Source organism: Eschrichtius robustus, chromosome 4, assembly GCF_028021215.1.
Source record: "Eschrichtius robustus isolate mEscRob2 chromosome 4, mEscRob2.pri, whole genome shotgun sequence".
Taxonomy (NCBI): Eukaryota; Metazoa; Chordata; class Mammalia; order Artiodactyla; family Eschrichtiidae; genus Eschrichtius; species Eschrichtius robustus.
Genome location: NC_090827.1, coordinates 82,732,183 through 82,748,470, shown reverse-complemented (window position 1 = coordinate 82,748,470; position 16,288 = coordinate 82,732,183). Strand labels below are relative to the sequence as shown.

The 16,288-nt window shown below is 36.6% G+C and overlaps 1 protein-coding gene across 1 annotated transcript in view; it reads right to left on the bottom strand.

Annotated features, from left to right (window-relative positions):
• Positions 1-4,957, bottom strand: part of GABRG1 (gamma-aminobutyric acid type A receptor subunit gamma1) — a 61,596-nt gene extending 56,639 nt beyond the window's left edge. The window contains exon 1 of the mRNA XM_068542239.1: positions 4,854-4,957. Within this exon, the coding sequence (XP_068398340.1) occupies positions 4,854-4,957 (104 nt within the window). The remainder of the gene's footprint in view (positions 1-4,853) is intronic.
• Between the last annotated feature and the right edge of the window lie 11,331 nt (positions 4,958-16,288).

The following is a 16,288-nucleotide window of genomic DNA, read 5'->3' as shown; positions in this document are numbered from 1 at the left end:
AAACACTAGTAGGGCAAAGATTATGTCTTGCTTACCACTGTATCTCCAGTTCCCAGACCTCTGCTTAATACATGGTAGGCACTGAGTAAATATTTGTTGAATGAATGCTAATGCTTAATAACTGTTTATTGAATGAATTAATAGCTAAGACTATTTCCTGAAACATGGGGCTTCAGTTGGTTAAACCATTTTAGTACAGATAGAATTAGATTCTGAGATATTTAAAAGTAGAAAAAAACATAAATTTCATCTGGCTCTCACAGAGTACAAGAACTCTAACAAGCTTCTGCTTGAAGTTCAGTGACAAGACATTCATTATTTTGTTAGAGTGCTTTTGTATTGATGAAAATCTGGCTTCACATAGCTTTCACTACTTGTTTATGGTTTGTCTGTAACATCTATACATAATAAATTCAACAATGATTTCCTCTAGCATCCTTAAGAATATATGATTCCTCAACAAAATTTACCTGAATTCAAAATTCTTGCTTTTAACTCTCTATCCAGTGGTGTTTTTTCTAGATCAAGAACTCCAGTTCGTTTAAGTTTTTCCTAAAATAATTAATCCAGCACTACACATAATATTCTAGATTATGTGATAAATACACAGCGGACTGTAACTTACTGTGCTTCTGTCAATTTTACTGTCTCTCCTCTCCTCCTTTCCCCTTTCCTTTCCTTTCCTTTCCTTTCCTTTCCTTTCCTTTCCTTTCTTTCCTTTCCTTTCTTCCTTTTATCCCTCCCTCCCTTACTTTCCAACCCCCTCATCCACAGTTATGTTAATTGCTTTGATTTATATGGCGTTTGTAATCTTAGAGGAAAGGTGATTAAAAATGCAGGCTCTGGGCATAGAGCACATGGGATCTGAGTCTTGGATTCAGCATTATCAGTAAGATGATCTTTAGTGAGTTAGTAAAAATTGCTGTGCCCTGGTTTTTCCATCTGTGAAATGGGGAGAATAACAGTATCTAGGCTTTATTTTCCCTTCATTTTTGATTGGTAGTTCGGCTAAGTATAACCTTGAGGTTGAACATTTATCTTTAGAATTTTGGAGACATTTCCTCCATGGTTTTCTGGTATTGTAGATGAGTAATCTCATGGTGTTCTAATTCTCTTTCCCTGATTGTGATCTTTTCTATCAGTACCCACTAACCTTAAAAATTTAGACTCCTCTGTTTATCTTTGGAGTTGTGAAGGTATATTTCCTTATTTTGACTACAAGATGTTTTCCTTTGGTTAATACCATAAACCTCAGCCTTAGCAGTGTGCATAATGGTAGTACTCATGTAGAACACTAGACACAAGTACTATCCATATGGTTAGTTCTCATGTCTAGTTTATTCACCACTGTAAACCCAGCAAGTTGCACTGTGTAGAGCACATAGCAGGCATTCAATAAATGTTCGTTGAATGATCTCTCCCATAATCCAAAAGATATTTAATAATGCACAAACGATTCAAGGAGTTTACTGCACTTAAATTTTACTAGAATAAAAAATTCTAGAATAACTGTGATTCCAAGAATATCTGTTGTTATGACTTTTCATTTAAAACTTTAACTGCCATGTACTTTGCAAAAATTTTCTCTCTTGGTCTTGAAACAAGCTGGAAAGGTAGGTGTCAGTTCTACTTTTCACAAACGAGGACTCTCTGCCTCAAAGATTTGCCTGAAATCAGCCTAGTGGGAAGTGCTGGAGCTGAAACTAGAATTTACATCTAATGGTCAAGTCCAGGATTCTCAATTGGTAGCATGCATATATGTGAATTATTCTCCTGAGGCCTGTGGCAGTCATTTCATCATATTTTGACAATATCTCAAGAGCCCTTTTTTTCAGTTTTTCACCCTGCCTGTCTCCTCTTCTTTGGGACCCCACCTTCATTATTATTTTCTTAGACAAATTTTAATCACCTTTATATAAATATATAAATATAAAATACTAGATTTGTCTCTTTCATTTTTAAGATGAAAAAATCAAGCATTTCCTTTTGTTGATAAGCCAAAAATGTGACTCATAGTATATAATGGGATAAAAAGGAAGAAAAGTATACCAAAAAGACTCTATACACAGGGGATTTATCAATTATAGCATTTGCATTTTAACTTCAAAATCATTTTGTCTCTCAGTTCTTCTTTGAATATTTAATTATCATGGAGCTTCATTAGTCATTTTGTACTCGTTTACATCTATATTTTATTAGAAAATGAAGCCAAAGCTCTGAATGCCTAAAGAAAAATCATGCATTACCATCTCCACAAAATATATTACTGAAATTATTTAAAAATAATATATTTTATAATGTAATTGTACTTGAATATTGTCATTTGGGCAACTGACTGCTAAATTGTATGATTATTGACTCGAGATTGTTTTTAGAAATAAAAATGAGTTATCTTCCTTTAGCTCTCTCAACGTACAACTTCTTAGTCAAAGCTTACCGTAAATTACATTTTAGACTATGTAAAATCTCAAAGCATTTTTTCAATTCTTTTCAAAAGTCTGATTATAATTATATTTCTTTCAACATTAAATTCAAAACATTATTTTTCAAATAAGTCAAATCAAGCTTGAGAGATCTTAACCAACTTGCCAAGATGCCATAGAGCCTCACAGAGAATGAAACATAGGAACCATGACTACAGCTTTTAGTTACAACAACAGGATTGGTTTTCATAGTTCAGCAATGTAAAAATCAATAAAGTGTCTCTCCTTTATGCTCTTGATGAAAACTAATGAGTAAACAAGCTACTGTCTTTGATTAGATACAAAAAATAATAGCTTCCAATTCGGTAAATCCCAAAATAGGTGACTTTGAAATTTTAATTTAGAAACTGGCATCAGACATCAAAATTCTTACAAATAGAACCATCTGTGATTAGTTTTAGAAAGGTCCCTCAAAAGGAGAAGAAAGGAAGAAGAAATTTTGAATGTAAATGGTTTATACATGTTGACATCAATTATCTTCAACTAAATATTAAAAGGATAAAAAGTTCATCACAACTGTAGCTAACTTTGAAAAGTGAAGACATACACTCTCATAACTGAGGCCCTAAGAGTTAATTACAACAGCAACATACAGCTTTATTTTTTAATATGTATTTTTTCACTGGCCAGAATAATCCATATTCTCTATAGTACTATGATAAAATGATTTATTTATTTTAGCTGCATAACGCATCTCTCTCTCTCTCACTCATACATATGACAAAAAAAAGTACACGGCATTTCCAATTAGAATTTCTCTCTTGAAAACTGCTATGAAAAGCCAGTGACGCAGCTATTGAGTTATTTTATGTTTCCGTTCAAATCTTAGAAATATTGAATATGAAAACTGGAAGAAATCATAAGTGATCTACTACTGCCCTTCATTTCCTAGATGAAGGAACTGTGTTCAGAGCGGTTAAGGACCCTTGACACATAGAATCATGTCTCCAGACTGCCAGAGCCCATCTCTGTCCACTACACCACACAACTTGTTAATTCTGAGCAGCTTGAAGAGAGTCTGAGACCCATCATGATTCTCATAATGTAAATATCCTCAAGAAGAAAATGTATTATTTAAAACCAAACATTTCTTTAAGTAGACAGTATGCCCTTTAGTAAGCAGCTTGTCTATTAGATTGCAAGAGAAACTTGCACTTACAGTGATAAATCAGCTTACAGGTTGTTATTTCAGAAAATCACTGGGTTAGTCTGTTTTTACTTATGAGAACACAGATTCATTTGCGATATTATGAAGATGCATGAGAGCACTAATACATGGCCTACCAAAATATCTTCCATAATTTTATAATATATTCAAAGAAATAAACCATTACGATGCTCTTAAATATAAGAAATAATTAATCAAGTAGAATGTTTGTGCTCATGCAGAACATTTACGTTTCTAAGGGAAAAGGGTAAATAAACTAAAACTGTTAATACTTAAAAAACATTGGGTGTCAAACATATTCTGGCAAGTCTAATATTAATTAGCATACTTTATTCTCTATTTTTGGAGAGAAAATACAGTTGTTCTATCTGTTAGTAATGGCAAAAATCCACTCTAGCTATATGCTAAAAATAATCGTCATAATAATAAATTTTAGCAGTGATGCAAGTACTTAAAAAGGCATGTTTCCATCTCTATAGTGATTACATTTTACTCTTGAGTTCTAAGCACTCCCTCTCTCTCCCCCTCTCTGTCACACACACACACACACACACACACACACACACACGGGACATTCACATCACCTTACAATATTTATTTACTTGTACACAGCCAAGTTAAAAAAAAGAAATTCAAAGCCGGCTCAGTAAAATATACATGGTTACTTCTAACTTAAATGTAACATAGTTTCAACCCTGATGGATTTTTAGCCATATTTATGATCTTTCTTGATGTAAAACTTTGATTTTTTTTTTTTAGAATAGCAAAAAGGTAAGGGAAAAGGCAATATTAGTGTATAAAAAGCATCATACATGCCATGTTCTGTAACAAGTTTCTAAAATAACTTTGTCTTTAAAATGCAGAATCATCCAGAAAGTTCATCAGTGGCATTCATTCACTAAATGTAATAGCGAAAACATTTCTACTCCCCTCCCCACTTCCAGTAACTGAATCTTTACTAGTTTCTACTGTGCTTCAAGTCAAAAACAACTGAGCTAATCTCCATACTTCACACATAGGCTAATTTCATTCTATCAGAAAAAGAGTAGATCTAATCAAAAAATAAACTGATGGCAAAATGTTGCACGTGTGCCCAGGGAAATGCAAATTATTTAACCTAGAATGATTTTTTAAAGAAAAGAGAAATGAGGGGGGAGTGGGTAGATACCAAAGAATAGTTTTGAGTCCTTGAATTTACTCACCAGTTTCCCAGGTGCAGGGTCAGTAACAGGAACATCAACCTCAACCCTTTCCTTTGACTCCACAGAAGAAAAGGGGAGAAGAGAAGAGTTTTCCAAGAACCCATTGGGATCGCTTTTTCCGCTCAGTTCTCCAAGCCAGGACTTTTTCTCCCACCTTAGCTGCAGCCTGGTGAGTACAGAAGGGAGAGTGTGGGAAGGCAGTACACCTCCCAACCAGGTAGGATGCGACTCCCAGGGGAACTGAGCAAGGGAGCCAATCATTCCGAGAGGATGCTGGCATAAATTATCCGAAAAGAAGTTGGGCCAATCAACGGCCCAAAAGGGCGGGGCTTCCCCTACTAGAAATCGAGCCCAGTAGGGAAAAGGGCTCTGTCTTTCTGAAAGAAAAACAAACCTCTTCTCCCTGGCAGCCTCAGAGAAACAGTTGAGTGGCCCTGACAGATTTCCCTCCCTAGGGAAAGACGGCTTCCCTCTTCCCTCTAGCCTTCCCTCCTGCCTGACTCTATTTCGGGGATCTGTTTCCTCTCCCGTGTTTGTATTCTGAATCTGTCTTCCAAGAGGGATCCGTGGGGAGCCTGCCGTGCCTAATTGGTTTTCCCCAGGCTCTCGAAGGTTCTGCTAAGTTTTGTTAATTATTGTTAATTTTGTGTGTGGGGGGGAGAGGGAGCGGTGTCTCATTTCTCTTTGCAGACCCAGCACCTGGCACGATGCCCAGCACAAATATGCTCTCGGGAGATGCTGAAATATATGACTGAATGAATGAATGAGCGGGCTGGGTGCATTCCTGGTAATCACGTTTCCTACCCACCCCCCTTCCGCTGTCTTATAAGAGAGGATTTGCAGTCTCCTCTCTCTGGGCACCAGAAGATGATACTAATGAACAATACCAGACAAGAATAATCTCCTTTTACAAAAACATAAACAAAAATCCGATTTTAAAAAGGTTATTTTAGTCATAGGAGCTGGAGATCGATTACATGTGTAATCCTTGTTCTCCCCTTTGCGTTTGTTGAGCTCCAGCGTTTGGTACCTAACTTCAGAGGCTATGCTTTGAGTTTGCAGCAGAGCCCAACAGTTGCCATGGCAACTAGAAAGCCTCTGGCAGCTCGAACAAACTGTACAGGCTAAGACAGTGGTGGTGGTGGTGGAAACAGGCTTGCTCTGCCCAGCCATCTTCCGCCTCTATGCCCTCCTAAATCGCTGCTTCCCACCGAAGCCCTGGGGTTGGGGTCTTTGGCTGTCATTAATCATCTCACAACCACCTGGAATTGACCAGATTCAGGGGTGAACTGCAATTTACCAGCGAGTTACCTTAGAGTACTTGTCTCCCAGGAAGTAGTTCAAGGTAGAAGTAACAGTGTTTGTGCATGAGTAGTTGTTGCTACCCTGCCGTCTGAAATCACTTAAAGGAACTGGATGGAGGTAACAAGGTTACAGGTATTTTCTTGCCCAGAATAACAGATGGTGCAGTGCTGGGCTTTTCTCCCCTCTCTTTGATTCTGCATCTTTTTAGTCTTCTCTGAAAATAGGTATTGACTTCCTTGTTTTTCTTCTACTACCAGTTAATTAGGAAGCATTATTCTCTTACACAAAGTATGTTAGTCAAGGTAGCTCATACCAAATAATTTGTATAACAATAAAGTTTCATTATGATAGATTTTGAAGTGAATAAATTTAAAGTTGATTTCAATATGAATCTGGATAGTTGTTTTTTTTTCTGGCCAATTAAGAATATGCTTTGCATAGCTATTTAACTGTTTCACTGGGTGCACACACTAAATCACCGTTCTGATTAGCCAGTGAACTAGGAATGAATTCACTAGACGTATGTAGTGAATAACAAATACTCGTCTAGGTACTCTTTGCATTTTGCTAAGATTAGGTAAGTTTTCTGCATCTAATCAGTGGCAATATGATACTGCATATTTTTATACAACAGTAGTTTATAGTTCTCCCATCAAAAATTGTTAACAAGGTTTTACTCTTATTGTTCTCATACATAACTGAAAGATGCTGAGAACTGTTAAGAGAAATTAATGAAGAGAAAAGGTGAAGGATATATCCTTAGGCAGTTACACATTGTCTGTTTATTCTTGTAAAAATAAAGGACAGGAGTAATTTCCAAACTGGGAAAGTTTCTGTATTTTCTGAAATATATGTTTTTGCCAATTTGGGGCTGAAATTGTTCAAACTTATTTAAATTCTTTCTTTCAAGAAATTTTATCTGACTTTTTATTTCTGTGTCTCTTCCTTTGATTTATTTTTCCTTCTTATAATATTTGTCTTCTGGGAAACTGATCCTATTCTGCTGTCGTAGTTAACTATAATTCCCTGTAAACTATGTTAAAGGGATCTGAGCCCTCTGGAACCTGAAGAAGGAATGATGATTTTGTATATCAGCCATGTCTTGACGCTGACAGTCTGTCTCACTTGATTTACTAAATCAGTTGTGTGTGTGTGTGTGTATGGTGGGAGGGGGGGTGACACATAGTGTGAGCTCTGAAAAAAAGCCAAGAAGGTACACTGTGCTCATCAAACAAGCCATAGTGTCTCACAGAGGAACACTTATGGAGAAACAGATCAGGTGTCTTATACTGTATACAAATCTAGATTAGAAGGCCAGAAGTTGCTGTAGGAAAGTGTCTGGAGACAGCTCTCTGTCTTCCACTATGGCAGTGGTTTCCAATTCTAGGCAATTTGACCTCATGAGACATTTTTCAATGTCTGGAGATATTTTCAGTTGTCACAACTTGGAGGATGGACGAGCTATTGGCATCTAGTAAGTAGAGTCCAGAGTTGCTGCTACACATTCTAAAATGCAAAAGAAAGCCATCCCACAACAAAGAATTATCGAGTCCAAACTCTCAATAGTGCCCAAAATGAGAAGCCCTGCAATATGGATGAAAAGGATCAGTAGAATGATTCCATTGCAGCTGATGATTTCTTCATATTGTCATTGAAGTCACCATACCCCTTCTCCTTCCTTTGACAGGCTGAGCCATAACCATTATTCATTAATTTCATACCTAGTTGTAATGATTATCAACTCGTATTTCACAGCATTTTTTTCAAAACGTATCCAAGTATCACCTTAGAATAAAATGCTTGGAGTATCTATTAAAAATGCAAAGACATGGGCTTCTCCCCAGACCAAATGAATTAGAATCTTTAGCAAGAACCTCTGGAGGTTCTCATGCATCAAAACATTTGAAAACCATTGTCCTATAATTGTCCCACAAAATGACCAGTGAGACAGTGACCTGATTATGAATGTGCAACCCTGGCCTAGCAAAGCTAGATTTCAATATGATTCACTTGTCCATTATTAATGTATTCATTCAAATATTTATGAATAAATTATGATGTCTGACACTGTACCAGGCACTGAGAATACAATGGTGAACAAGACTTACCACTCTTTGCCTTGCTTTCTTCATCTATAGAAAGGTTATAAGAATTTTTAGTTTACTGAGTTGTTTTAAAGATCAAATGGATGAAGACATGGGGATTGCTTTAAACAGTACATGGATAATAGAGATCACTCAAAAAATGTTATTTGTCATTGTTGTTTACTTGTTGAGAGTAGGTTTCAAATCTAATTCATTCACTCCAGTGCTTGGTTACAGAATCTGGCACAGAGTAGTAATTTCTAGAATGTACAGTCTAACAGGGAGAATGGAGAAGATTAGGAGACACTGATGTTCTCACCCCACCCTCAACATTGTCCTGAAACCCGGCTTCTCCAGAGGACATTTGGAGTCATTTTCTAGTTCTCCACAAACTCTATACTTCAGTCAAAATCCCAATTGTAGGTTCCTAAACTTATCACTCAATATCATACTTTTGTGTGTTTGTTTGTTTTGTCCTGTCATATGCTATTCCTTCAGTTTAGAAGGCCCTGCCCTCTTCTTCATCTGCCTCGTCTCTCTTCATTCTTTCTGATTAAGTTTAGGTGTCATTTTTTCCCCCAAGGAGCCTTTATTGCTTGTTCACTGCATGCTAGTCTGTGGTACAGTCTGTCCTATAATAATAGTTAATATTTATTGAGTTCTGACTATGTGTCACCAGGCATTATTCTTAATGGTTCTACATTATAGGTGCATGTAATACTCTCTCCACTTAAAGCAACCATTTCATATTTGTATCATAGAACATAACACATTTTTTAAAAGTATCTGTATTTCTACCCAAATTATCAGTTCTGTGTTTTAAAATTTTATATATTAAAAATTTATAGTACTTAGCAAACCGTGTATTGTTATGTATATATTTACTGTTATTATAGCTTGTCTATATTTAATATTACGTGTACATTTGGTCAGTACCTTTCTGTCCCTATAATCTAGCTCTGTGAAGTCAAGGATTTCATTTGTTTTCATCCACTCACCCCTTTTGTCCAAAGCAATGGCTAGCAAGTAATAGGTACTCGATAAATATCTGTAGAATGAATAAGTATTCAGTGTATAATTAAATAAATAAACACATGCATAGCTTTATTCCTTTTATATACTTCTGGAGCCATTAAGGGATCTCTTTCAACAGCATAGATTCCAAGTGCCCATCTCTAATTAGACAAAATCCAGACCTTGTTGCTTGACTTATTCCTTCTTATCACACCATGGGAATTAACTATTTTTCCTATTTACATATTGCCATGATAAAAATTAACAAACCCAAGCACTTTAATTTATGCAATAAGATTATTATTTAAATCAAACAAAAGAGAGGTCCAGCTCAAAGAGATTTCACAAAACTGAAGACACACACCCTTTCTTTGTTCAATCTCCTTAATCCTGTACCTGGCCTCTAGAGTACAGCAAAGAGAGGGAGTACTGATCGTTGGTGGCAGGCAGCCATGGATCTAAAGCATCTAAGTCCATCCCATTTTTTGGTTTCTGTATAGTACTTTCTGAATCTGACCTTTTGCCACTGGTTATCTCTGTTCTTTCTTGTATCTTTCATGCTTTCTTTTCTAGCTGATTTCCTCTCCAACATACAAATATGTTCATGTATAACATTAAACCTTACACATATACTACATTAACCTTATTACCCCCTCTGTCTTCTATGCCTATTCCTTACTCCCACTAATAGCCATTCTTCTCTATTTCATCACCATCCATTCACTCACCAAACTTAGGGGTGTGGCCTCTGTGCCATGACACTGATGGCTCCAGGTTGCTAAATCCGGTAGATGTTTCCCATAATCACCTTGTATGATCTTTCATCTGTGTTGGATCCAGTTGACTCTCTTTATCAAAACACTCAATATCAGGATACCATGCTTTCCTGGTTTTTCTTATGAACCTTTTGCTAACTCTTTTTAGACTTCTTTGCATGCTTGTTCTACCAGACCCTAACATTTTTAAGCTCCTCAAATATGAGTTCAACTTCTTTTCTTTTTGCACCACACTTTCACATTGGGTAATCTTGTCTATTTCCTAAGCTATATATACAATATATATATTGCATATACAGTTTGCAGTGTTGATGTAATAGTATTAGATAAAACAAAAATGCCTAGCACATAATAGGCCTCAATATATGGAAAAGATTTGGAATCAGGTGGGTAAACTCTTGTAAACATCAGGAAGTATATGATTAAATTATATTTGGAAAAGTAAGGAATGTAGAGTCAGCTAACATAAATTTAAATCCTGTCTACACTAATTATTTTTCTGACCTTTGGCAAACCACATCTCTCTGAACCTCAGATTTCTCAGTTACAAAATGGAGATGACAACCCCTATCAAAATAGGTATGAAAATCAAATACAATAACCTTATTATAACTCTTTGTAAATTATTAAACAACATAGAAATATTAGTTGTTGATATCACTGTTATTACTTTTTGATGATCAGTACAAAAGTATAGTAATTAAAGAAGGTATGACAGGGAAATACAAAATATCAAGAACTAACCATTTTATAGTCCTCATAGTTTTCTAAACATTGGATATCTTAATTGATTTGGATATCTTAACTTATTAAAAGCCTAAAACAATTCTGTGAGACAGTTACTATTATAATCCCTTTATTTTATAGATGAGGAAATTGATCTAGTAGATTTAGTAACTTTCCCAGGTCACACAGCAAGTAAGTGGCAGAGCTGGGATTTGAATCTAGGGAGTCAGGGTTCAGAGCCCATGTTTGAGCTGCTACGTGATATTGTCTTTACGATGACAGATGAGTCATGATCTCTGCTTTAAAGAAGATAATTTATATTTCTGCCCAGGACACCTTTTCCCACCTCAGGTTAACCAACACTGTTATTTTAGTGACTACATACCAGGGCATCACTGTCATGAAAACCTTCCATATTTTACTTTAAAGGGCCATCCCATAAAAATGTCAAAGGTGGGAAAGAGTTTTTGAAGAATGACCCTTTAGCAGCCATGATTCAAAGGAATACAGTCCTGTTCAGAATATGAGACACTTACAGGAAAAGGTACAGCACTTGGAGATATATCAAAGCCTGACATTTAATGAAAACCTTAAAGATCTTGATGGAGCTTTATATCAATTACTCATTCACCTTGTATATGGCCTAATATATTTTATTTTTAAAAAGTCTCACTAGCAGGACTGGCATTGAAATGCCCCAGCCCCAAGGGCATCTTTGAATGGGTCCTATCTAGTACCTAACTCCCTACTCATCTAGTTAATAGCCTGCAATATGTCTATTTATATGGTTTTGACTAGCAGCTAAAGAATAATATAGTTTCCCATGGCCATTTAAGCTCCACAGAGAGAGAACGTCCTTCTACTTGCATATTTCCTCCCTAATTTGTCTTACAATAGCTCTTGGTCCAACAAAGTATGCAGTGACAACATGTATGTACCAGAAAAGCATTTATAGTCCTCAAGTCTCCTTTTAGACCACAAGGAGGTGTCATGAACACCAAAAGAATTGTTCTTATTGACAGAAATCTGGGGAGCCTTTATGAAAATAAATTCTAAGTATATTGGATCAGGGTAGAAGGATTATAATGCTGGGTGGGTCAAAATGCGTTGAAATGGGTACATTCCACTAAGCGAAGATTCTGGATTCAATATGTTTAATCAAGAGTATTTCTAGCAGTTTGCTTTAATGGCTGACTGATCCTTTACCCAAAAGTAGCAAGTTATGAAGTTAAAACATCCATGATACTGAAAAGTAGGTATCCGAAGTTTTAAGAATAAATAGATGTTGGCATGGATTTGTCCTGCTCGCCAACTCCAATCTATGCCCCTACATTTGTCCAAGCACACTCCCTTAATGTATTCATCAGGGAACCTCCAGCAGCCTTGAAGAGCTCTTGGGTGGCTATTGTCTGTAGGCCAGAGATGATAGTGGGAAATGCTGCCATCAAACTGGATTCCCAGATCCAATGGAGATAATGGGATCTCAGGGATTCTCTGTATTCAATGGGCATGATAAAATCCTAGAATATCAGGGGTCAAGTGGCGGCACTTAATCACCAGAGTAATGATGGGCATGGGTACAGAAATGTACACCAGAGGAAGCACAGTAATCAGCATAGTCTGAGCTGCAGAGATCTTTGGTGTTTGTTAAATGATAATGGTGTCCTTGGAACTGAAGTAGATGATCAGCCTACAGAACCTTACTGATGTGTATAGTCAGGAAAGCATTAGGTCTAGTGAAGAAAGATGTGATTTGCATTATCACAAAAGAGTTCAAGCCCCTCAAACCAGTTTCTAGTCTTGAGTCTAGAGCCTCTTAATGAAGGGGAGATGGGTTTTGCTTAAGGAAGATTGTAGCTACACAGACAAAAATTTATTCTGTAAATTTATGTCCTATCCTTCCTCCAAGAAGTCCTGCCACCATTTATCAGAGTGACTGTAGAAGCTGAATAACCAGATTCTTTGAGATTATAAGGCCCTGGTTTTAATTTACAGCAATTCCTGGAGATCCAAAATGCCACTGTGGTCCAGTGTAGCCATAGTAGACATCTATAGAGATGAGATGATTTATGGTTTGGGGTGATTCCAAGGTAGGCCTGCGTGCACCTGAACCCATCATGTGATTTTATCCCAGGTATACAATGCATAGTTGTGAGGGACATACTCAGCAACTTGTAGAATACCAAATTAATTCTTTGACCTGTGGGGAAAAAACCCAAGAAAAGCCCCAGGACTCTCTTTGCGTACCAATATAATAAACAAAATGTAATGCTACATCTCTGCCACACCAAGGACGTAAAAGATGAAGGAGTGGTACTTCTTACTAAAGATACATTTAGTTTGTCTATTAGGCTTATACACAATGCAGATGGGTATAAGAGAATAAGAGTAGATTATCAAAAATTTAATTAGGTAATGATTCCAATTGCAGCTGTTATCCCAGATGTGTTTTTATTACTGTAGTTCCCAGAGTCTCTTGATACCTGATGTGTAGCAAACATTTCAGTGGTGAAACTCATTAGACATTTACTTTCAGAGGAGAGGGTCAGGATACACTGTTGCTGACTTACCTCAGGGCTAAATCAAACATCCAGCCAGTGACATAGTCTAGTCTAAATGGACCTTGACTGTCTTTTTATCTTATAAGACATCATGCTCTTCCATTAAGTTGACGACACCGTTCTGATTGGATCTGGCGGACAGGAAGAAGAAACTACTCTAGACACCTTGGTAAGACACACACTTACCAAAATGCGGGAAAAGAATTCCACAAAAATTCAGGGCCTTGTTTACACATTGATGAAATTACTAGGGGTTCAGTGACCTGGGCGTGGAGATATTCCTGTGAAGGTGAAGGAAAATTTGATGCATCGGGTCCTTCCTATCATTAAAGAAGGAGCATTATGTCTCTTTGGATTGTAGAAACAACATACCCCTTGTTTAGGTTCATTACTCCAACCCATTTACTGAGTAACCTTAAGGTCTGTTTTTTATTAGGGCTTTTATTATTTTTATTAGGACTCAGAAAAAGAAAAAACCTCTGCAATAGGTTTAGACTACTGCATAAGAGCCTCTACCACTTGGGCCAAAAGAGAATACTAATCCAATTATGTTTGAAATGATTGTAGCATATAGGGATGCTGTGTGGCACTTATGAACAGACTCCTGTTAATGAATCACAAAGAAGACTTTTAAAATTTTAGAGCAAAGCTGTGCCATCCTCTTCAGATTATTATCCTCCTTTTAAGAAATAGATTCTGGCTTGCTACAGGTCTCTAGTAGAGACTGAACACTTCACATGAGCCACCAAGTTACCATACAACCTGAGTTACCTTTCATGAACTGGTATTTTTGGCATGGGCAGAAGTCCATAGTCAAATGATAGCAACACATAAGCGATCAGACTTGAGTGAGGCATAGACTGAGGCACACAAGCAAATAGCTAAAATGCCTATGGCCCTTACTCCAGCTCCTTTGCCCATCTCTCTCAATCTTCACCTAGAGTCTCATTAGGAATTTCCTATGAGTAGTTAACAAGATGAAAAAAAAAATCAGGCCTTATTTACAAATGATTCTGTAGACAAAAGTAGACAACTTCAGCTTACTCCAGGACCTCCAGAATAAAGTGAAGAAAACTCCCATTAGGCAGAACTTTGAGTAGTATAACTGTTTTGTTGAATTCTTTTTTTTTTAATGAGAGATTGTCAGAAGTAGAATCTTCATTGATTTATAGTTCGTGTCTAAATGTCAGAGACTTGGAAGAGACACACTTGGAAAATTGGTGGCAAGAGAATGGGGAAGAAATATTTGAATAGACCTCTCTGAAGAAACACAGAATGTCGACATATTTTTCATTCCATCTATGATTCTCACCAAAGATAGCCTCACCACAACAAGACCTTTGTATTCAAGTGAACAAGATGATGTGCTGTGTGACTATCAGTTACCCTCTTTCTCCAGCCACCCATGTCCTTATAGACTGTCCTTTTACAACAAGTGATGAATGTTATACATAGAGTCAGTAATATAGATTCACCAAGTATGGTCTGACTTGGCAAATTTCCAACCAGTCAATAACAGATACTAACACCTAGCTCCAAATATGACACCATTGCACAAGGGCATTAATTAGCCACCTGGTAGCAGGTGGACTGAATTGGACCCTTCCATGGATGCCATTTTCTTCTGCAAATTACCTGAGTTGTCAAGATTGGAGGTTGTGAGAAACACCCCAGTTTCTAGTTTTTCCTTGCTCTCTATCCTTTCACAGCCAGCTTTCTTCCACAACTGCTACCCCTGCTGACCTATAGCCATTTATCACCAACCACCACCCATGAAATTCTATAGAAGTCTGACTCATTTTGAACAAAAGGGTGGTCTGAGAGAAGTCCAAATTACAAAGTCTCCAAGAATATTAGTGTCTAAATTTGGGAGAATAAATATGGCCTAATGTGTTGATTCACAATGTAAAATGTATTTTTACATTAAATCTTTTTGGACAGATTCTACATATACACAATCATCATCAGATATTGACATCTATTTTTCTGTATTTCTACACTGTATATGTGTTCCATTTATAGCAGTAAGTATTTTATATTATGGTGTTTGTCATAACACCATATGGCACACTCTCTGTAGCTGGGACTCTCTCTCTTGTCTTTGTGTCCCTAATAATACCTAGCTATAGTAGGTACACTGTAATTGTTGGATGAAAAAGAGTGAATTTGTGAATTATCTGTCACTCAGTCTGTCTATCTATTTAGATAACCTGCTGTAGAAATAAGACCAGCATTTAAGTCATGAAAACATAATCAAGAATTGAAGACTTGTCACAAATTTGGGTACACAGGATGGGATGTCAGGGTTAATATGGGGAAAGGTTTCTCAGCAGAAATTGAGATGGTGCAAGGATCTGGTGCAAGTTAATTTTTGCTGATCAAAACAAGACTTAAAAAGTTAATCAGGTAAATTATGTCATATCTCATGGGTAAAAGAGAGGAATATATTTGTCCGGATATCCAGGGTAGAACAGGAGTATGGACAATTAATCTCTGAAACAAATTATGAGGCAGAGAAGTGAGGAATATAAAACAACATCAAATTCATATTAAAATATTTTACAAGTGGAATAGATGGAGAGGAGAAAGCATCTACAAATTTACACAACACATATGCGTAATACTGTATTTCCCCAATATTAAGTATTTGATTAGTAGAGCTGATTCTTAAAAGTCTTTACAATATTAATTTCTGTCATATTTTCCCATCAGAAGAATTATGAACATCAGTGTGCTATTCTCTGAAAACTGGATTTTGTTTTAGTATTACAGTATTATTTCTTCAGTCAGTAGTTCACTTCGTAATGGTTCCTTCATTATTGCTAAAAACTACCATAAATTATTCTGCCCAGAACAAATGTTTGAAATGGTTATGAAGGCGTGGAATTAACTGCTATGGTCTTTAGGAATACATTTATCATCACTAATTTGTTTTCATTGAGAAGAAGTTTAACTTAAAGAGCATGTTA